General features: G+C 34.5%; 3 protein-coding genes across 4 annotated transcripts; 1 reads left to right on the forward strand and 2 right to left on the reverse strand.

Moving 5' to 3' along the window:
* Positions 1-2,815: 2,815 nt before the first annotated feature.
* LOC141713087 (vacuolar protein sorting-associated protein 35A-like) lies at positions 2,816-13,260 on the forward strand. The gene is made up of 22 exons (XM_074516324.1): positions 2,816-3,065; positions 3,170-3,266; positions 3,420-3,543; positions 4,759-4,944; positions 6,399-6,486; positions 6,675-6,731; positions 6,842-6,931; positions 7,038-7,160; positions 7,542-7,616; positions 7,692-7,751; positions 8,029-8,145; positions 9,208-9,447; positions 9,519-9,581; positions 9,765-9,854; positions 10,831-10,920; positions 11,208-11,303; positions 11,652-11,720; positions 11,812-11,892; positions 11,992-12,099; positions 12,182-12,285; positions 12,552-12,665; positions 12,752-13,260. The coding sequence occupies exons 1-22, from the start codon at positions 2,970-2,972 to the stop codon at positions 12,960-12,962; spliced, it is 2,379 nt and encodes a 792-aa protein (XP_074372425.1). The 5' UTR covers positions 2,816-2,969; the 3' UTR covers positions 12,963-13,260.
* A 786-nt stretch (positions 13,261-14,046) lies between these two features.
* LOC141713090 (SUMO-conjugating enzyme UBC9-like) lies at positions 14,047-15,169 on the reverse strand. The gene is made up of 4 exons (XM_074516327.1): positions 15,012-15,169; positions 14,748-14,875; positions 14,556-14,660; positions 14,047-14,443 (listed from the first exon to the last, which is right to left on the reverse strand). Exons 1-4 carry the CDS (start codon positions 15,079-15,081, stop codon positions 14,300-14,302), a joined length of 447 nt encoding a protein of 148 aa, XP_074372428.1. The 5' UTR covers positions 15,082-15,169; the 3' UTR covers positions 14,047-14,299.
* Positions 15,170-16,563: 1,394 nt separating this feature from the next.
* Positions 16,564-19,169, reverse strand: LOC141713088 (rac-like GTP-binding protein RHO1). 2 transcript variants are annotated; one of them, XM_074516326.1, is made up of 8 exons: positions 19,011-19,169; positions 18,566-18,695; positions 18,161-18,248; positions 17,965-18,074; positions 17,789-17,852; positions 17,270-17,334; positions 17,124-17,189; positions 16,564-16,973 (listed from the first exon to the last, which is right to left on the reverse strand). In XM_074516326.1, the coding sequence occupies exons 2-8, from the start codon at positions 18,662-18,664 to the stop codon at positions 16,878-16,880; spliced, it is 588 nt and encodes a 195-aa protein (XP_074372427.1). In that variant the 5' UTR covers positions 18,665-18,695; positions 19,011-19,169; the 3' UTR covers positions 16,564-16,877. The 2 variants fall into 2 exon arrangements, with proteins under 2 accessions (XP_074372427.1, XP_074372426.1); XM_074516325.1 differs by having other exon boundaries at positions 18,566-18,715; positions 19,011-19,152.
* Between the last annotated feature and the right edge of the window lie 3,719 nt (positions 19,170-22,888).

Consider the following 22,888-nt stretch of genomic DNA (forward strand, 5'->3'; position numbering starts at 1 on the left):
TCTTCATCATATCTGCGTAGCTGGTTTTCAAATTCTTCCAATTCACTGAACAGTGTTAGAGTATCCATAGTCGAAAGCAGTGTTGAATCCTGCAGAATGGTAACCTTTGGAGCAAACTTCTTTGGCATTGCTCTGAGGATTTTCCTATTAATCTCAGATTGAGGAATGATCCTTTCCAGAAGTGAGATGGAGTTCATCAATGTCAGAAACCTCCCTTGAGCATCTCGCACGCTTTCATCTCTTTCCAACCTGAAACCTTCATAGTCACTCATTAGCATACTTAATTTTACTTCACGTACCTTAGACGTGCCTTCATGGCTGACTTTGATCGTATCCCAAATCTGCTTGGCAGTAGTACATGCTGAAACTTTTCTTAATTCTGTAGCTACCATGCCATTGAGAAGTGAGTTCATAGCTTTAGCATTGGAATTCATTGCGTTCACTTCTTCGGGAGAGAGATCCTTGAGAGATTTTGGCTTCCCTTCTTTCATAGGAATTGTGAAACCGTTTTCTACAACATCCCATTCAAATGCATCACGCTGGAGAAAAATTTTCATCCGAAACTTCCAGTCATTGTAGTTTTCAGCACCATGAAGCAGTGGTGGATAATTGTTTGAATACCTATCTGGTTGAGCCATGGATCGCTAGCAAAATAAACACTAAAAAGAGAATTAAATGCACCTGCTCTGATACCAAATGAAATTCGATGGCTCGATAGATAAAATAATATTCTAACTGTCAAGGAAAATGGGACAGTCTCTTATGCAAATGGGACAGTCCCTTTACAAATGAGACAGGGTATGGGACAGTCTCAATAACACTGCAGAAAATAAATAACAGAAATAAAATGCAGAATGCTGAGAACTGAAAAGTAAAAACACCAGAAGTTTTCACTTGGTTCGGCCCCTACACCTAGTCTATGGCCTACATCCAAGTCCCCATGCCAACTAGCATAGAGAATGTATTATATCAACTTTAATAAAAGAACTTACAGTCTTTTCATTGATTACAAATATAGCACCTGAAAGAAACCCTTTCCCAAGCTACCTTGCTACCTAGCCCACTGCTATTCCTTAGCCTTCTAGCTACCTTGCTATACTTTGAAATCAAGCTTGCCACAACCCGACACAAAGTTGATATGAATACACAAGTACAAGAATAAACAAATTGATTACAACTCAAACTAGGTTTCTTGTTTTTCTGGATATGAATATCTCGGGTATGAAACAAGAAAATGATTTCAGATGATGAAAGATTCTCGTGAAAGTGTTAGCTACAAATCTGAAATGAAGAGTTGTATTTATAAGCAAAGTTCTAACAGATTTATTTTCAAACACAAGATAAGGTTGGAAGATAAGTTTGTTTGAAAATATTTGAATGAAACTTTGAAACTAATCTGTTAGTACGTTTGAAAAAGATAAATCAAGTAAAGATAAGGCTTGAGAGATTTAAACTTGATTTATAAGATAAGGTGGTAGGTTTGTTTGAGATAAGGTTTATCCAGATAAACAAGATATACATAAAACCCTAACAAACCTAATCCTGAGAAATAGCCACTGCTGGAAAATCTGAACAAACTGCAAAGCTTGAATCTCGGTTACTTGCATTCTTTTTATCTTCTGTTTATCTGCAATCATCATAAACCTGAACATCTAACAGGTTTATGCTTCAGTGCTCGTATATATAAAATTTTGTTTAAGTACCAACTTGGTGTCTCTCTGATTCCAAATAATCTGAGTTAATCATCAATTTCTACAACTTTTGGATCAATTTTAGTTACCGTTTCACTTACTAATATTTAACCCTTGGCATTTCTTGCGCGTTTGATTTTAGAATAAATATCTTGATTTATTAAGTTCAGTACCTAACAACTAACACCATATATTCCTCCCGTTACTTTCAAAATTGTTGGCTAAAAAAGTTAAGAATATTCCCCAAGTAACGATTAGTACTTTACATAATCCAAATTATGTAACTTATATTATACATATGGGATGTTCAAGGGGTCATGTTACTTTCAGCTATACTGCCGTGATATTTTGAACCTTGATCAAGAATATGGTTGCCCAAGATTATGCAAGGGATTACTAGAACTGTAATTCGAGTTGGACGACTTCGAGTTCGAGTCCCCAACTCGAATCCGTTTAAATAAACTCGAGTCGACTTGTTTCGTTAAATGAGTTGAGTTTGAGTAAAGGTTTCAACTCGTTTAATTAAACGAGTTGTCTCAACTTTACTCGTGAAAATAGACGATTCGAGTTCAAATAGAGATTTTGGCTCGATTAAATATAAAATTAAACGAGCCAATTCTTTAATATTAACTCCCTAAAACCAGCTCGACTCGACTCGTAAAAAGTAACCGAGTTGAGTTTAGACAGTGGTCTAGACTTCGAGTCGAATCATAGCCATTCGGATTACCAAAGAGTTGGTTGACTGTTAATATAGCTCTTTTTAAGATCGGTCTCAAGTGGTCACCAATGTTAACCAAGTCAGATGTGTCAAAAATATTGTTATAAAATATCTGTATGGTGGGGGACAAACTGCAAATCGAAGCCTTGGTGACTGGGCCGGAGAAGATTTGTCATCTAATTTCTTTTTGAAGTGAATAAATAATTTAACATGCTTTGGACTTGAAATGCTACAATGGGCTGTCAGCCCAATTTTATATAGATAGAAATGATGCAGACAGCCAGAGTGAGTTAACTTGTAACGTTTGGGCTTGGGTTCATTTATTATAAAGAGGTCAGGACTGTAGAATTTGAAAGATAAAATAATTTCTCGAAAAAAAGAAGAAGATAAAATAAAGAAATAAAAAAGAAGGCATTGGAGTTGACAGTAGAATCAACAATACACAGGCAGTACATGTTAGCGTGAGAGTGGGCAAGGCGGAGACCAGGAAATAAGAACAATTCAGATTAATCACAGAGAGAGAGAGAGGAGAGATTGGGAGAGATAGAGAGAGAGAGAAGATGATATCAGACGGAGGAGTAGATGAAGAAGAGAAGTATCTAGCCGCTGGGATCGCCGGACTTCAACAAAATGCTTTCTATATGCATCGTGCTCTTGTATGCATCCCCTAATTTCTATTATACGTGTACTACTTGCTACTAATTGATTTGCTTGCCCCTAATTCTTTACTGATATTAACATTTGAATTGGATCCAATTAGGATTCTAACAATCTCAAAGATGCACTTAAATACTCCGCTCAGATGCTCTCCGAGCTTCGCACTTCCAGGCTCTCCCCTCACAAATACTACGAACTTTGTACTCTCTCTCTCTCTCTCTCTCTCTCTCTCTCTCTCTCTCTCTCTCTCTCTCTCTCTCCCTCTCCCTCCCTCCTCTCTCTCTCTCTCTCGCTCCCTCCCTCCCTCCCTCCCTATCTACTTTTAACTTTCCTATCTCCTTTACTTAATTTAGATATGCGAGCATTTGATGAACTCCGAAAGCTCGAGATGTTTTTCAGAGAAGAGACTAAACGCGGTTGCTCTACTATTGAGCTCTATGAACTTGTCCAGCATGCCGGTAACATCTTACCCAGGCTGTAAGTTATATTACCCCCAACCTTTCCTAATTTCACATTGCGTAATTATACTACTATATCATTCTTTGAATTCTGAATGATTTGTACTTGTCAAATTTGGTTTTAGGGGTTCACTTTTTGTACTACACCAAAAATGCTGTATATCAGGCTTCATATTAGACTACTTAGTGTAAATAGATAATAAAGATCAAGAGGCCGACTTATTGTTATAGTAAAGACCTGAAGATGCATATCGTGCCCACTCATCTACAAACTTCTTATGTCTTGTTTAAGCATTTGTATGCCTTTTTTCCCATCAACTACATGCCTAGTTGTGGAAAAACAGTTAATTCCCTTTTCCAAAATAGATTACATTGTTTTAAATATGTAGACTTACTCCCTTGACTACCAATAAGCTTGTATTGCAATGTTATACCATTTACATAAAGGCGGTTTGACTATGTGCTAATTTCTTAAGCCAACATATGCGGTTTGAATGGATCGCATTAACTCCTAACTAAATATCAATATATGGTGACTGCATTGTAATCTTTTATGCATTAATTCATGGAGGCCTGTTGTTGAGACTACGACTTAATTCACATAATTCATTCTGATCAAATATTGCTAGTGGCTCCATATTTCACTAATCTTTATACGATGTTTACTTGTTAACCAATCTTCATATTAAATTTGTAATCCCTATATGACTACAAAGAATCCTGATTTGTGTACTTGTTGATTCCCAATAGTATTAGCCTTTCTGCTTACTTCTGGAACGGTCGTGTTTATATTATTTTTGGAACTCTTAAGCGCAGGGGAAACAATTTTCCTGTATATGTTGATGTAGTAATAGTTAGCTCATTTTTACCCAATTAATGATTGTTATAAGTTTTGGAGGATGTTTGTTGGGAGTGGGGGTCCACAGAATCAGTACTTAGTTGAAGAAAAGTGTTTTCCCACCCCAAATAGGCATGTTTCCTTCTCTCAAATGACCGCTTATTCCGGAAACTACCTTTTTAGACCCCTCTAAAGAAGCAAGTTGCAGAATAGCATACATTAAAAGAAGCTGATATTCTTACTTACTTTTTATGTTTTTAATATTAAGTTTATTGAGTTCAACCATGCTTCCTTCAAAAGCTGCATGTTGGATTATCAAGTAAATAGGATTATATTAAATACAAGTCAAACCTTGATGCTAAATAGATTTATGGTCTCTTCTTTTTCTGGCATCAGGTATCTCCTCTGTACAGTGGGATCTGTGTACATCAGGTCTAAGGAGGCTCCTGCTAAGGATGTTTTAAAAGACCTTGTGGAAATGTGTCGTGGAATACAACATCCGCTACGTGGGCTTTTCCTTAGGAGTTATTTATCCCAAGTTAGCAGGGACAAGTTACCTGATATCGGTTCCGAGTACGAAGGGTACGAACATTAACTTCTTATAAAATCCGTCAATGCAAAATAAGGGGAGAGTAATCCATATGTTTATGCTTCAAGAAATTGCTGTGATTGTATCAAGACCGGATTGGTTTCTTGTTTTATTTTAGATACTAGTTAAATATTGGAATAATATTTTTACAACCCGAACAATTAAGTCCTATCCCACAAACAAGAAACCATCACAAAAATTCCATCTCCTGCGGAGAACGGTCCGACTTGAGAACATTTTCTGCTGAGGTTGACAGGAATACTAAAATAAAATGTTGATTTTGAAGATTGCAAGCTACACTAATTTGTTAATGAAATGTTTTTGTGTAGCTTTTTGGTAACTGTCTAATTTGAAATAAATCTGTGGGTTCCCTGGATTCAGTGTCTAATATGGACACGTGTCCAAGCGCTGGACTTGGCAACACATGTAAAAATTGACATGTTTTTGCCCTAATTAGGCTGTTTGCTGCCCATATCGTGCGAAATGACAAGTGTTCCACATGCATTTTTAAGGTGAAACAAAGATAATAGTAACATAGATGTTTTGTAAGTCATATATTAACACGTAGACAGACTTTATAGGTGTTAAAAAAGTTGCAGAATCTAGGACATCTCAAAATGCTCGTGCTCTTATAATGGCACTGACTAGAGGTACATCACCATCACCTACTTGTATAGTTGCTTTGAGACTTAGTTTCCTTTGCATAAGCTCAACAAGATCTATTTAACACTTGTGCGGAGCTAATCCATGACGTGTCAGCTATAGTTGTCAATTGTTCTAATTAATTGAATCTGGAATGAAATGCTTTAGTCTGTTATTAGACCTTCTTCCAGCCATTGTTATCACGAAGACGACTAGTCGACGACTAGTCAGCGACTAGTCGACACGAAGGTACTCAGGCGCCAAGAGTCTTCAAACCCGACTTGTCGTCGACTAGTTGACGTGAAGGTCACCCAAGAGTCTCGTAGCCCGACTTGGGGGCTTCATAACCATAATTGTGATGTACCATGCTTATTTTGAACTAATTATTCTATTACTTTTAATCTAAATTATAAAATTAACGTGTTCAAATATATTATATATTAAATCTAGTAATTATACGTATAATGAACACTTTGTCGACTTTTTACGACTAGTCGGACGACTTGTCGACTAGTCTTCACGAAGGTACTCAGGCTTCGAGGGTCGACTTGGCGCCGTGATAACCTTGCTTCCAGCATTTAGTAGATCAGGTGTCACCTATTACATTTTCTGAATATTGAAAGGTATATCCTTATATACATAGATTGATTGACAAAATTGATAGATAGAGATAGATGGATAGAAGCAGGGTTTGAATGTTGTGACTCCATAGTTATGGCAATAAATATGTTATATCCTCGACATTTTATACCATTGGGGAGTCATGTCAACGATCTGATATCTATTTGTTCCCCAATTTCTGCAGTGATGCAGATACAGTTTCAGATGCTGTAGAGTTTGTACTTCAGAATTTCACAGAAATGAACAAACTTTGGGTCCGGATGCAACATCAGGTTGGTTGGATTATTAATTGTGCTATATGCTTTCTCATTTAGACTTGCATGAGGTCACAATGACTGCCCTGGGCACAAAAAAATGCCAGAGCATTCTTTGTGGTTATACACGTGTTCTTGCGATTCTCAATCATCTTACTGTTAGCTGATTATATTTGAGGCTTGTCTTTGACCTCTATGGTCTGCAGGGACCTGCACGGGAGAAGGAGAAAAGAGAGAAGGAAAGAAGCGAGCTTCGTGATCTTGTAATTTTCAGTAATCTTAGCCCTTGTGTTTATTTCACTTGAAAATCATGTTAGGATTGATATCTGTTTTCCAATTATTAGAGGTTATTTTTCTGTTCCATGTTGATCAGGTAGGAAAGAATTTGCATGTTCTTGGTCAAATTGAAGGTGTTGACCTTGATTTGTATAGAGATACTGTGCTTCCAAGAATCTTGGAGCAGGCAAGTGCTGTTTATCGATTACTTCTATTTTTAGAAGCTGTACAATTTACGAGGTTGCTCTTGGAGTATAGATTGATGATCTTGTATGGCAATCATGTTTTTATAGGTCGTGAATTGTAAAGATGAGCTTGCACAATACTATTTGATGGATTGCATCATTCAGGTGTTTCCTGATGATTATCACTTGCAAACTCTTGAAATTATATTGGGTGCCTGCCCCCAGCTTCAGGTTGGTTGGATGACTTCTTTTGCGCATCACAAAGCTTCTTTGTTGAGACTTATACTGAAATATGATATGGGCACATCATCAAATATTGAACTTCAAGCACATTACAGGCCGTACTTGCATGCATGTGATAATAAAAGAGTTATGATTTGTATTGAAGATTTCTGTAATGACAACATGTCCCTAATTTGTAAAAGTTCATTCAGTGATTTCTTCACGATATCAATATACTAAATGGCATTGGTTTTAGATGCATTTAAATTGCAATTGGAACAGAAGTTGCTTTCAGAATGAAATATCTATAATTTTCCGTGATCTTATATATGATCGTAAAGAATTATTTATTGAACCATCTAATTTTTGTGCCTGGCTGGTTTGTTTCAGCCATCCGTTGATATCAAAACTATTCTTTCTCGATTAATGGAGAGGCTTTCAAATTATGCCGCTTCAAGTTCAGAGGTGAGTAACTTGTGCTTTTGACTTGGAATTCAGGAACTACGTATGTATTTCAGAGCCTAATGATTTGTTCTGTAGGTTTTACCTGAGTTCTTCCAAGTGGAAGCTTTTGCAAAACTGAGCAACGCCATAGGAAAGGTAATTTCAGTAGTTTAAGATTCTGCGCATTAGAAACTTTGTGATATCTCGAAATGATGTTACATTTTTGACTTCATAAATATTTATATAAACATTTAATGTTCGAGAAGTCTCTGATTATCATTATTATTATGTTTTTCCAATTTTGTCTGTCTGCTAGTATTGTAATTACCTGTTGACATTGACAAAAACTTTTGATCTCAGTGCAAGTGCTTCACATTATCTTTTTGCTTCTAGGTATGTTATATATCTTGTTTGAGCTTCTGTGTTGATGCAGGTCATAGAAGCTCAAGATGACATGCCTATTGATGGAGTTGTAACATTATACTCTTCTCTGCTGACATTTACTCTTCATGTCCACCATGACCGTCTTGACTATGTGGATCAAATTTTGGTAGGTTTTGCCTTCAGAATATATCAATATTAAAGATCATGATTTTTGTGGGTCAGCTGCCTTCTTGCAAAGTCTCTACTTTCTCATGTTAACGATAAATAACTGCAAGAGCTTCGCGAATACTCATTGTAATTAATTTATTGTTTGGAGGACTATCTTTGATTTAGCTATACAACCTTTAGTATTGTCTTCTAACACTCATTATATAAGATCTATCCAACATATTTTACCAGACATATTGTGTTGAATGGATATAAAAGTTTCGTAAAATCAGATAAATCTAATTAAAAATATTTCTGACCTTTGTAATAAATATGCAACAGACATGTTCCTTTGTTCTATATGTGGCATGAAGCCACAGTGTTATATGAACGTCGTGCAAAAAGGTTGTGAAGCTTTTGCTAAGATGCTTACAAGTATCATTTCCAGGCTCGTCATATCAATCATCTGTTAAAGCTCGTTTAGTTTACTCTTAGTTCAGTACTGCCCCTCCTTATCTGGAATTATAGCTGTAAACTAAGAAAAGAAGAGAGATATAAAACTGAAACGCAACTTTACTTTGGTGATTACAGTGTTGTAATTTTAATCTTTAATTTATAGAAAAGCCGTGTTTAAACTTTAAACATGTTACTTGCAAGGGTTCATGATTATCCTGACCCGGAAGATATAGTATTTCGAAATCAATTGCTCACCCATGGTTGAGACCTGAGCACAGGAAGTGTATCTTTTGTATTCTCTTCAGAGCTGAGTCAAACCTGAGTAGCAAGAACTGCATGTTACTTGCTTGAATATTCATTTAGCAAAACGTAGTAGCTCCAACAATTCCAGTAGATCTGGCTCTTGTCTTGGTTAAATTCATCGATCGAGTCATCAGTTTGTTTTCATAGTGGTTGACTCAGAACCAGAAAGTTCAGTATGGCAAGGATCTGAGCATGATTTCATGCCTCTGTTCCCCTCTCCTCCCAAATGATCTAGTTCTTTACACAGTAGTCCTATGAAATATATAATGACATGTACGTTTAAATTTATTTGTATTGCTGAATTTATTAGGTTTTTTTATAGGGTGCATGTGTAGGTAAACTTTCTGTCATTGGAAAGCTTGAAGATAGTAAAGCCACAAAGCAGATTGTTGCTCTTCTAAGTGCTCCTTTGGAGAAATATAATGATATAGACATTGCATTAAAACTTACCAACTACCCCCGTGTGTTAGAGTTCCTGGACCAAGGAACTAATAGAGTGATGGCTAATGTTATCGTTCAAACTATCATGAAGAACAAGACTTGCATCTCCACAGCAGACAAGGTCAGTTTATCACAATACATCCATTCTCGTAGGTTTAACTCTTAAATAACAGGTTATGTGTTTCTCTGTAGGTTGAAGCTCTTTTTGAACTAATCAAGGGGCTTATTAAGGATTTGGATGGAAATCTTGATGAGGTGATAACTATATATCATTTTATAATTTTATTAATTATTCTGTCTAATAGAAGTCAGGACTTCTCATTTTGGTTGCAGAGTTGAGATATTCCATTTAATCTATATGTTAATACTAAATCCATAATGATCACTTATGTTGGTTGAAAGTAAGTATGTCTTAAGAACTTTTTCTCCCATACTCAGGTTGATGATGAAGATTTTAATGAGGAACAGAATGCTGTTGCACGCCTTATCCAGATGCTATATAATGATGATCCAAAAGAGATGTTAAAGGTAACACTATGATTTCGTACTTGAGAAGAATTTTATTGCATTGAGGTACATTTTATGTGCAGACTCCTCGGCGCTCCAGTGACGGCTAGGTCATTTCTTAGTATAAACTAATATCACTCATACTTAATTTGATGTGGAATAATTAAAACACTCAATTTGATTATCAATTGTACAATGTGAAGTCACCAGTTTGAAAATTTGAAGCATACCTTTATACATAATCTGCACCACCTGAAACTCATTGACTGGACTCTTGTGCTTAATGGTTTTTTGCCAAAATAAATAAATAGCAGGATCTATGTTATGAAATAAAGCTATATCAACCTTTATAAAGGAATTGTATCACATCTTGTTCAGTTTTTTTCCCTATCTGGTAGACCACATTCCGCAAACAAATTGTCTCATAAGTTCTTTCTTGAAGTCCTCCCATGTTTCTATTTTGCATAGGCCCTTTTGTTGGTTGGTATGGTTTCTATGCCACAATCTAAACACATGTTTAGTCCCTTTGTAGGAGCTGAGAGTGTTTGCTAGTGACTGTAATTAAATTCGTATTTGTTTAGCTTAATATTTTTCCATATCAGGTGTCTACCCTAGGTATTTAATATGCGTATTCTGGAATATTGTCTGTCCTGGATAAATAGCTCCTATTTGTCTTAAGTTTTAGCTGAATAGCCTGAACTGGCTCCACGTTTATGGTTTTCACATCAGTTGCATATCTCAGTTGTTACTAGTTCTATTATCAATCCCTTTTTGGTGATGAAACAAGTTTCTTTATTTTACTATAAATTTTTTTTGTGTTCCATGATCTATTATCTAATCCTATATAACCTATTAACCTCTATGTTCTGAAGTACCAATTAATATGCATGTCAGATGACATGACACACTAACGGTTGAGCTGGTTAACTTCTCATTGCAAATTCTGTTGTCACTGTAATGATTTTGGCGCCTGACCTCTTTCTATTATGTGTTTCAGATCATAGGTACTATGAAAAAGCATATCATGGCAGGAGGAGCAAAACGGCTTCCTTTTACTGTCCCTCCCCTCATTTTTTGTTCTCTCAAGGTAAGACTGTTAACGACCTCTCTGTACTTCTGCCTTATAATTTTTTTACCTAAATGTATGTTGTTAACAAAGTTATGGATTGCGAATGCGCAGCAGCAAATAAAATCAACTGTTACTCAGTATTGATAAGAGGGTCTCTAGTGTCTTGTGTGCTAAATAGAAATAATTTTGATCGGCCCTAGTATCTTGTAGGTCTTCCCAACTAATATCAATTGCCACATTCTATGTTTTCTGTTGCACTGTTTCTTATCTGCAGTATGCTGACATCTCAATTGTCCTACATGCAGCTGGTTAGGCGGCTGCAGAGCCAGGATGAAAATGCTGGTGAAGAAGAGGAAGATACAGCAGTGACGCCAAAGAAAATTTTCCAGATACTGAACCAGGTAAACTCTACTAATCAAGAAATGGCATCTCATAGTCTGTGCTACAAGAGGCATCATGGTAAACTCAGATATATACCTTTGTTTTAGAAACTCAGGTTATGGGATTCAACATGCCTATATGAATGTTAACTAGTTATCTAGTCGACCTTAGCTCTACCCTGATCATTGTAGTCCGAATAAAAGTATAAATGTTTTTCTCCCTGTATCAATTTCCAATCCTTTTTTCTCTAATTTAAACATCGTTTTATATAAGTCTTTTGTTTTTGCATTAAACTCTTTATCCAAATTCTAGTATTTTGCTGCAGTCATTTTACAAATGCTCTTAATGTGTGTGGTAATGTATTGCAGATGATCGAGGCTCTATCTGTCATTCCTGTACCTGAACTGGCTCTGCGATTATACCTACAATGTGCTGAGGTACAAGCAGTCTATACCTTTTCGATCATCACCGAATGTCAATGTTCTGTTCTAACTGTACCTGCTCTTGTGATGTTTTGTTGATTCTCAGGCAGCCAATGACTGTGACCTAGAGCCTGTAGCATATGAATTTTTCACCCAAGCATATATACTCTACGAGGAAGAAATATCGGTATGCGGTCAAGATATATTTTTCATGAACAGTCAACTTTGAAGCCTGCAAAGAATTGTCAAGTTATGCTTACTGTTTTTTCTTTTCATATTTTAATAGGATTCGAAAGCACAAGTGACAGCAATACACCTAATTATAGGTTCTCTGCAAAGGTTACATGTTTTTGGTGTTGAAAATAGGGATACCCTAACACACAAGGCTACTGGGGTAAGTGTACAAAATGGTGTTTTTGTTGTGTTTTGTCCAGATAACCAGGCTTCATATAAGGATTTTCTTTTTACTTGGGCAGTATTCTGCAAAGCTTTTGAAGAAGCCTGAGCAGTGCAGAGCTGTTTATGCGTGCTCACATCTCTTTTGGGTTGACGATCAAGATAGCATCAAAGATGGGGAGAGGTGCATTACAGCACCTTTTAGCATTTATTACGAAGTTGTTTAGCATTGAAATCTTCATGACATTGCAATCATCAACTGCATTTCTTGTGGATCTTTTAGTCATGGGTCTGATGTGTTTATGAAATTCAAGATCCTTTTGTTCTGAAGTCTCTTATTGTTTGTTTTTCTGTATCTAAATTTCTTAAGACATTTTGGGCTGTGGACAGACTCAAGTATCTCTTGTGTTTTTACTTAAATATCTCTTTTAAAACATATCTCTGATCCAGGGTCATGTTTTGCTTAAAACGTGCATTGAGAATAGCCAATGCTGTTCAACAAATGGCTACTGCAACACGAGGTAGCAGTGGATCGGTCATGCTCTTTATCGAGATACTGAACAAGTAATTAGTTTGTCTATTGTCTTTACATCTCCAGATACTCTCCACTTACAATTGAAAATGAAATAACATCTTTTATAAAATCTCAGGTATCTCTATTTCTTTGAGAAAGGGAACCCACAGGTCACAGTTGCTTCAATTCAGGGACTAATTGAATTGATCACAACTGAAATGCAAAGCGACAATACGACTTCAGATCCAGCTGCAGATGCTTTCTTTGCCAGCACGATGCGGTACATTCAGTTCCAAAAGGACAAAGGTGGAGCAGTAGGAGAGAAATACGAGTCCATTAAGATATGAACCTACTTGATGACTGGATCCATTGTGGAACATTCTTAAGTTCGCAGCCACAAATTTTTTACTCGTTTAAAAGGTATGGGTTTGTTTCCTTGTTGGTTTTAGTGAAGGAATTATAGATATTCCATGATCCTATTTGAAAGAATCTTAAGTTAAATGCAATGTAATACTCTAGATAGGTGCTTGTACATTTGAGAAGTTCTGTATGTTCAGAAGGCCATTAGGGCTTTGTAATTTGACTTCACAAGATTAATATAAATGAATTGATACATTGCAAAGGAATGCATCAAGTTGACCTTTACCTTTCTGAGTGAATAAAGTAATAAGTTTATGATGAACGAAAGATTTCTTAAAAACATACATTCCTAGAATATTTACTCTATTCTTAGGCTTTCGGAATATATTGATGATAATATGGTGCTGTCCCATGGGCAAGTAAATAGTTGAGATTTATTTGAGTTTATCAGGTACAATCAGGTATCAGATTAACACACCTATTGCAATAAAACCAAAAAAATAGAATGTGAATATAACATAATATGCTCTTGAGTGACACTAGTGTGTCAATTTTAATATATGATATGGGTGAAAAAGGTTGATGTCTGCTTAATTGTAGTTGCTAGTGATTTCATAGTTGTCAAGTGCTACCAGCTACGTTAGGAGGTACTACCATCAGCTGTTATAGTCCTGTAGGTGGTCCATGGATACACCACGTACTGCCCAATAAGGCGAGTCTCCAAGTCGCTTGACTTTGAGGGAAGTAACCGAGTGCAGTTGCTTCTGTAGGAAACAGTGATAAAGTACTTGATCTGGCTTGTACAGGATATTTGTAAAGAATCGAGGATATATATTTTAACCCTGTTAGAGAATAGTTGAGGGGTAGTGGTTAGTTATTGTAGTTAAATTTTCATTTTGAGTACCGCAATTCAAATTATTATTTTTACATGAGACTCTTTAAAACAGTCATTTACTGAGTCTGTTTTAGAGGTAAAGTTGATATAAAAGCCAACTAGCTTGTTCAGTAATCTGCTTTGAAAAATGGGTTGCATTGTTAAGTGATGTGCATCTTGTTCCAAACTAGTAAATATTATTGAGCAACACAAACATTCATATGTAATGATAGCTATTTTAGCTTTTGGCTAGTTGGCACAAGTAGAAAAGGAATTACATCAGATTTGTATCTTCTGTAGATATTACATAGCCTGGCAGTTTGTGTGAAGTTGTAGTAAAAAGAAAATGATAATATTATAATGAGGCTGAGCGAACGCATATATTTTTTACAACAAAATTATGCATTATTATCCGCACTTGGTATGTTTTTGAAATCTGATGAGCATCATTCAGAACATTGCATATTTCTGAGTCCAACTGCGTCCCATGGATTCATACTTGTTCTTGTCTGTCTTATACATGTGAGCTATTTCTGGAACTAGAGGATCATCAGGATTAGGATCAGTGAGCAGCGAACATATTGATAGTAAAACCTGCATAATGCAAATTATAACAATAATGAGTTGTGTACTATCACTGCTAATGCTGCAGGAAGAGAGATATGAAGAGGGATCAAGAAATATGTTTATACTAAATATAAATGACCTTTGAAATGGTAAGTGCAGGACTCCATTGATCTTTAAGTATATCGAGACAGATGTTTCCATTGTTGTTTATATTCGGGTGGAAAACTTTGGTCCTGAAGGCAACCTGCCAATGAAGATAAAATTTTGATAAAAAAACTGAGTTATGTAACTGATGTAAGTATTGCCTGTGTTTATATAATTTGAAGCTAACCTTGGGAGGTTTGAATGGATAGTCAGGTGGGAAATGGATGGTGACCTGGAAAACACCACCAGAATAGGGGCTATCATTCGGACCAATTATAGTTGCCTGCCAATGGAACATATCCTGTGCTACAGGTCCTGAAATTTATACTCACCATTATATATCAAAATCTCTTAGAAATATAAATAAGCCTTGGTTCAGATATGCAAAATCATGATGAAAGAAAGAAGTAATATCGGAAAAGATAAAACTAGTAACTAGTTAAGTATAAACCTGCACTGCAGGAGGTCGGGGGATCTCGTTGCAAGTCCTTGAGCTCTTTGAGAATTCTTCTTGATGCCATTCCAACAAGCTTATTGTTGATCAAAATTGTAGGTCGATTATATGTTATATAAAGACCGGGAATTCATGATATATGTGATGTGCTATGGAGAGTTATATATAGAGATAGAGAGTGTGAGAAATTGTGGAAGGATAAATGATGATAAGTGGAGAAGTGGGCATAGAATATTAACATGGTCTAAATAGAATGTAATACTTTTGAGACTGATGCAATGGGTCATTGGTTAACAGACCATATTCCGCAAGTTTTATGCCACCACCACGAGTGGAAGAGAATGTTCAAAATGAAAATGAACAATATAGATAATGATACATAGAAAGAAAGATAGGAATGGGAAGTAATGGGCATCTCAAAAAGGTTGACAATTGTCAATGAAACTACAACTGATTTTATTTAGAATAGAGCAAACAGCTTCCAGAACCTGTGCATATCACTTCATAGGCATTTTTAGACAAAACAACATTTGTTTTCCAAGCTTATATGCCTTGGAAAGGAGTATACGTTTAACCGATCGCGCGGATGAGTGATTCGAGTATCGAGCCTAAAACATAATAATGCCTATTTTTTGAAGAGATTTTTCAACTCGTCTGTGTCCACAACTTTGCAAGAGAAGCGTAATTGTGTAGAAAATGGACCGATATGTCATTATCTTTAATTTTACAAGCACTTTCTATTTGGGAGATTTCAAGTGCTCGAAAATCATGTGCGAACTTCAAGTATCTAATTGCCCAAGTGCTGCTTTCGTATACGGTATTCCGTAACTCGCATAACATGTTTCCAGCCACCCCCCATTCTCAGGAATCTGAAAAGTGGGTTATGGTGAACAGAACACTAACTATTAGCTACCTTGGATGGTGATGGTGTAAGTAATGCCTTTTGCCAATTTGCATCCTACCCAAATATGTAAAGAATCATCTTTTAATGCCCATCAATTTCCTCCGCTTCCATCCTTTGTTATTCTCAACTCTACAAGATGCCTATTGCTATTGCTTCAAATGAACTAAACACTATGACACACCGCACACGCACGCACACAAACCTCTGCCACTTCTGAACTCTCATATTCTTGCCTTTTTAAGGCCTCCAGTTCTGCAAAAACCCTTTTCAAATTTACCTCCTAAGCACCATTTTACTACTTTTGATCTTCCATCAGCCCCCCACCACAGAACCGAGGTGCGTGATGGTTAGGCTATATTATAGTTCACGGCAGACTCACGGTAGCTATTCAAGATCACACATACAAGCTAAATCTTCCAAGAATATTCAGTATGAACTGGTAGGGTTCATACTAGCCAAGCTATAACAGTCACGTCTTTAGAGAGTTTCGGAGTCCAAAGACCACCAAAGAACAAACACTGGATATACGATTAAGGCAGACAAATCAACAGAAACAGTTGCAGACTTGCAGTTATGTATTTTAGAGTAACCGAGTTTCTTGACTAACTACACATTTATAAAAAGATAATAAAACATCTTCAACTATTTGGATTGAAATAAAGTAGTATTGAATGCATGAAAGACAGTTTTCCTAGTTGGATCACAAGTCAATTAATACTTGAAACAAACTTAAAGTGACAGACTAGGTAGTAGTACTAGGTAGTGTTTGTCTACGATCAGAATAATATGCAATCGAGAAAAACCAGCTGATTCTTCGCTTTGATCACTATTACTTCAAGCCGAGAAACATCATATCATGACCCTTCTAACTTCCTTCGAGACAAAGGGAACATAAAAGGACAAGACTTCTAAAAGCAACAAGAACAGATGAGAAGTTATCTTCTGGATCCTAAATGTGATCACAATATAGAGCAAGCTGCCTTTCCCTTCTTCTTCTTTGCCTTGGGAGGCTGGAGGACAACTTTAATGGCAGCATCAAAAACTCCCTTTACATTCTGCAACAGCAGAAAAAAACAGCAGCTTTATGAGCGCAATCAGATGTGGAATAGAACAGCAGCAGTAAACAAAAATATATAATCTATAAGCAATTTTCTCTACAAGAGAACATAATTAATACAAGTCCCTCATCAAGTGCTCTCTGTTACCTGCTGTGTTTTTGAACTACATTCGATGTAGGAAGGTGCTCCTATCATCTTCATCAACTCCTCTCCCTTCAAGTCAATATATTAAACAATGCCAATAATAAGATGTACATTCAAATAAATTCATTCATCTACTACCAAATTCTAACCTGAGCTTCAGTTATGGGCACGGAACCAGGATGGTCAACAAAGAATTGTTTATCGTCACGGAGATCTGAAACCAATTGAAATTGACATTAATGGCTTAGACATTCATGATACTTAATGATCAACAAAACAGTTTTTTAAAAGCCTTGAGAACAAGGTAACTGAACATGAAATGCGGTAATCAGTGCCTTGGATATTGCAAGCGGCTCATATTACTCATATTATTGAATTACAAGAAAATGTGTAATCAAACTTTACTATATCTAGGAAAATGTTATCAAGATATATTGTTTAGGTGATCCAGTATGCATTTAATATGATACTTTGTGAAATTATGCACTTGGTAAATAAGGTTCCTGGATTGAATGGAACATGAATGCTGGAAGGGCAGACAGTTTATTGCTGCCCTGCTCAAATCAAATAAGAGGCTTCATTTATCCCCAGGAAAGAAAGGTTTCCTTAATGGCTCACATAATGAATCAACAACTACTAGCATTGCCAAGAGGGCAAGGTAATCTCACCAAGCTTTGTTCCAACGAGTACTATTGGAACACCAGGAGCATAATGTTTCAGCTCAGGAATCCACTGAAAATGGCACCAAAACAATGTTAATGAATAAATGCTAATGTCAAAACAGCGAACAAGGACACCTAACTGTAAACTAAAAAAAATGAATTTAATAAAACAAAAGTCTCACCTTCTTGGAAACATTTTCATAGCTAGCCTTGCTGATGAGAGAGAAGGCCAAAATGAAAACATCTGCTCCACGATAACTCAAAGGTCTTAACCTGTTGTAATCTTCCTGTCCTGTTTTACATAATCATTTCAAGCACGCAACAACATCAAGATTTATTTATAAAGCTAAAGATTTGAAATATATCTCATATATTTACCAGCAGTGTCCCACAAGCCTAGGTTAACAGTGGCCCCATTGACAACCACATTTGCACTGAAATTGTCAAACACAGTCGGCACATAATCCTGTTTTCCGAAACATAGAAATACGGAAAGCATGTTATGAAGAGCACCAAACACAAGGAAACCCCTTGTAAAAAGTCTTTACCATATGTGACAGAACATTGTCAACTGTCAGAAGGTAACAACCCTATGAAAATAGTCATCAATCAATACATCCAAGAATGAAACAATACAATGTACATCAAATTAATCTTTTGAATAGACGCCTCAAAATTCAATGGGACAACGGGCAATGATCAACAACAATCCACGATATTCTTTCGATTAATAAAAATACCCACAATGGAAAACAGATAAACATAAATAAAAATGGCACTAACAGTGGGGAAGGTATTGCTGGTGTAAGAAATCAACAAGCAAGTCTTGCCAACAGCACCATCGCCAACCGTAACGCATTTGATGAACCTGGAAGCACTCATCTTTGTTGCTTCAGATCTTCTTGAGGAAGACCTGATAATACTTCAATCAATCTTTTTTCACAAATACAAAAAACTCAGTTCTTGAAATGCAAACATAGAATACTAATAAAAAGATTAAAATAATAATCTTGATTGAAAGTGTAATTAAAACAAACCCTAACCCTAAGAAGAGAAATGAGAAGATGGGTTATCAAGAAAATGCAAAATGTGGGGAGAGGGGGGGTAGATGAAGAGAGTAATTGAAGATGTAGAGAGAGAAATAAGGAAGAGAGAGATAGATTAGTTATATTAAATGTAGTATAAGTAATGTTGTAAGTATAGGGTTGAATGAATGAATGTAAGATACCTGAATTTAGCCGCGAAAGTAGAAGTAGTAGTAGTGCGAGTATTGCTGTTGAATCGTTCGCCTCTGATGACCAAATCTCTCTCTCTCTCTCTCTCCCTCTCTCTCTCCCTCTCTCGCCGGCAATAATAAGTAAATGTCACTTTCTTTCTTTCAGCAATAAAATAGGACAGTTGTGTTGAAAAAAGAAGGTAATTTACTTAAAACTCATAAATGGTTGAATGTAAATATAGTCCGTTAAATAAATGAGAACTCGTACATTTTTTAATTTAATAAATTAATTACAATTTCGATTTCATGAATTCATCTACTTTATTGCCAGATTTTCAAAAAATGCTGATAAATCGTTCAAAATATTAGCCGATTCCATAAATGACTGAAAAGTTACCGATAAATAATCGAATTTTTCAAAAATTGCATGATAAATCACAAATCGATTATTTTATCACAAATCAATATCTAAATTAATTAGTTACGATTTCTGCAACCAGGACAAATGTATGAGTGTATTAAAATTTTATATTGAATAAAATAATATGATAATTTATTAAATAGTGTTAGCAAACTACTTATAAATATTGATTTTTAATCGGTAATGGACACAACATTTTTTTTACACTAACCAAGTTTGAACTTAAATTCAAAAATGTTATGAAATAAATTAAATTTATATTAAAATCAGGTTCGTTCAACTGGTTTAAAATAAAATTATGATTTAAAATTTAATTTCTAAAACATGCAACATTATTCTACATTTATTAATCGAAAGAAAAATTTGATACAAGTGTGTCAAGTTTTTTAATTTATTAATTGGAAGAAGCCATTATCTTTCCTCCTCTTTTTCTCCTCTTCGTATTATAATATATTGATTGGAATTTTATTTATACTGGTGTTCGTTATGTAATTTTTCAATAAAAGGTAGGAGGAAATCTAAGTATATTTCGCTAAATATAATTTCAAATAAATTAGCCTAATTATTCAATCTTGCAATTTATTCCAATCTTCACGTAAAAAATTGTTTAAAATGACCGTTGAGCGGGTCGAGTTCTTGGTTTTTTCAGAAAAATCAATAATTTAACTATGAGCGTGTGTGTAGATATAAAAAAAATATTTATAAGGTATGAATTACATCGCCAAAGTGACCCAATTTTATATGATAGATTTGTAAAACATTCATTCCGTTATCACAAAAATATTTATCGAACCCAATCCTATTATTTATATAATCAGATCGGATCGGGCCGGGTCGGATAAAGTCTGATTAATTGGATTTTATAATCTTATCAAAATTTAAATGGAGAAAAGAAGTAAAATAAATATTATATATCAAGTGAATCAACATAACATAAGTTCAATATAACACTTAAATAACACATTAAAAGATTTTTCTAAAAAAAAAATACATTAAAAGATATTTTACTATCATGGCAATGCAGTATAATTATGCAAACTTGGAAGAGAATCACATAATGAGATAATGTGAAGATGCAGAGTGTATGTTTATGTAAGATAGGTTTCATATATAGCATTACAGGCTGCTTTTATATAACTCAAATTTCCTTAAGCTCAATGGCAGGAGATTGGTCGCATCTTTATTAGAGTGCATGTCACAGCGCCACTGTTAAAATGGGCATACCATAATGTTAATCTAGGCATGTTTTTCATGATTCGGTATGCCTTTTTACTATTTTTTTTTATTTTTTAATAATTATTTTAATATTAGAAATATTTAGAAATAACAAATATAATTTTAAAATATTTACATACATTTTAATATCTAAAAAATTATTAATATAAATGAGTATTATGATGGCATTTGGTTTTTACCGTCAACTAACTTTAATTTTATATTAAAATTTACTGTATATTAATATAATAATTATTTATTAAATTTTATTAAATTTAATTAATAAATGACATGTCATTTGGCCATACCTTTTAGCAAAAAGACATTATACACATTTAGGTCAACTAGGATGATTAAAGATAAGTAGATAACAAACTAAGTTTAACATATACACCACTCCAAAACAGTAACCCAATGGCGTATATGTACAACATGTATGAACATCTATAATCAAATGGTATTAAACTAAACGATTATTTATATCTAAAATCCATAAATACTCTACCATTTATCCTTGCTGCAAATGTCTACCTAGCATTGTAGAATAAAGACTGCATAAATATTGCAGAATAGCAAGGAAACACAAAAAATATGGACATATGTATTAATATATGTAATCCGGTCGGGTTAGGTTGAGCACAGGTTAAAAATTGCTAAATCCTGACCCAACCCAATTTAATCTGGTTTTTCTAAATATTCACCCGTTCAATCTTCAGTTCAGAATGGGTCAGGTTATTCGGCTCGAAAAAGGGTTGGGTTGGTTTGATTTTTGCGGGTCGGTTGGGTATCGTTTACCCCTATACAGTAGAACCCTTATAAAGTGATACTCTCTAAAGTGATAACCTCTCTAAATTAATAAAATATTTCGGTCCCGACTCGGGACCCGTATTAAAAATTAATAACCCCTCTATCGTGATAATTAATATTTTTTAAAAAAAATTTAGTATTAAATATCGGTCCCAATTTTCGCATAAAGTGGTAATGTAAATTAAATACATATATTTCATGTCCCCTATGAATTTTATCAGTCATTGTAATATGGTAAAATTGTTTAGGATGTATATTTTCTATAAGAGTAGATAAATTTTGATAAGATTCTCTAATTTATACATATAATTTTTAAAATCGAAAAGACTAAAGTCCATGAATTGGATTCAATGGTCATTAATTTTTTTAGAAATTTAAGAAACTACTAGTCACTGGTTAGTTGGATATAGAAATGTATTGAATAATCCTTTTTTTTTATAATTCTAGTTAGTTGAATATAGACATGTAAGAGGTATAATGTATATTAGTAATTAAAATTAAAATTAAATTATTTTGACACTAAAAAATACAAACCTCTCTTATGTGATAACCTCTTTAAAATGATAATTTTTTCCGGTTCCAAAGGTATCACTCTAGAGGGGTTGTATTTAACAACTATGGGACAAGAGTCTCGATCACCTACTCAACTCTCAACCATTTAATGGAATGAAAAGATGTATCATATTATAGTAGCTTATAGCATGTGCGATGCAAATTTTTTTTAAATTTTTTTTTTACTCTTTAATTTTTTTTAAAAAATATAAAATTTTAATCTACAAAAATATTATTATTTCTTATATTATTGACATTTTCTTTATTTTTGATAGTTTGTTATAATATTGTTGCAACAAATATATAAATATTGTAAGATATACGAGTTTGGAATTGAATTACGGTTATGTATATTAAAAGATTTAATCATATTCAATCTACGATTATATCATTGTATCATTTTGGTGTTTAAATTATTGTTGAACAATGTAATTTTTTATATTTATAATTGGTTAATTGTTTAAATCTCTGATCATCTTCTATGTAGGATTGTATAAGAACATTGAATCACAACTGGTGATTGAATAGTAGTGGAATAATATAATTATTTTCTATTTACGATTGTATTAATAATATACTTATTTTAATAAGATATAATCTTAATCATCTATTTTTAATTATATCTCATCAACGGTTGAGATTGTTTTGGTGGTATAGTACCAAAATTTTGGATAAGAAGTTCCTTGCGCTTATCTATCTATACTATATTATAATAGACGAAATATTAGAAAATTTGGTAATCGGTCGATCGACACTTGTTAAAATTATTTAATTACCCTCCCTTCAATTCACATTAAAATTTTCCTGATTGAAACAGAAATATGAATAATACAATCTCCGCCCGAAAATCAACAACAACATACTAAGATACACCGAGAAGAATTGTAACAACATA

This window comes from Apium graveolens, chromosome 3 (assembly GCF_009905375.1).
Source record: "Apium graveolens cultivar Ventura chromosome 3, ASM990537v1, whole genome shotgun sequence".
Taxonomy (NCBI): domain Eukaryota; kingdom Viridiplantae; phylum Streptophyta; class Magnoliopsida; order Apiales; family Apiaceae; genus Apium; species Apium graveolens.

Coding starts and splice junctions, on each gene's coding strand:
- LOC141713087 (XM_074516324.1), top strand. CDS start 2,970: ATGATATCAGACGGAGGAGTAGATGAAGAAGAGAAGTATCTAGCCGCT. Junction 3,267..3,419: donor TCACAAATACTACGAACTTT/GTACTCTCTCTC, acceptor TACTTAATTTAG/ATATGCGAGCATTTGATGAA. Junction 11,893..11,991: donor TCTACGAGGAAGAAATATCG/GTATGCGGTCAA, acceptor ATATTTTAATAG/GATTCGAAAGCACAAGTGAC.
- LOC141713090 (XM_074516327.1), bottom strand. CDS start 15,081: ATGGCATCAAGAAGAATTCTCAAAGAGCTCAAGGACTTGCAACGAGAT. Junction 14,876..15,011: donor CCCGACCTCCTGCAGTGCAG/GTTTATACTTAA, acceptor TATAAATTTCAG/GACCTGTAGCACAGGATATG. Junction 14,661..14,747: donor ATCCATTCAAACCTCCCAAG/GTTAGCTTCAAA, acceptor CTTCATTGGCAG/GTTGCCTTCAGGACCAAAGT.
- LOC141713088 (XM_074516326.1), bottom strand. CDS start 18,664: ATGAGTGCTTCCAGGTTCATCAAATGCGTTACGGTTGGCGATGGTGCT. Junction 18,249..18,565: donor CCAGCAATACCTTCCCCACT/GTTAGTGCCATT, acceptor TTCGGAAAACAG/GATTATGTGCCGACTGTGTT. Junction 17,335..17,788: donor ACTCGTTGGAACAAAGCTTG/GTGAGATTACCT, acceptor AATTGGTTTCAG/ATCTCCGTGACGATAAACAA.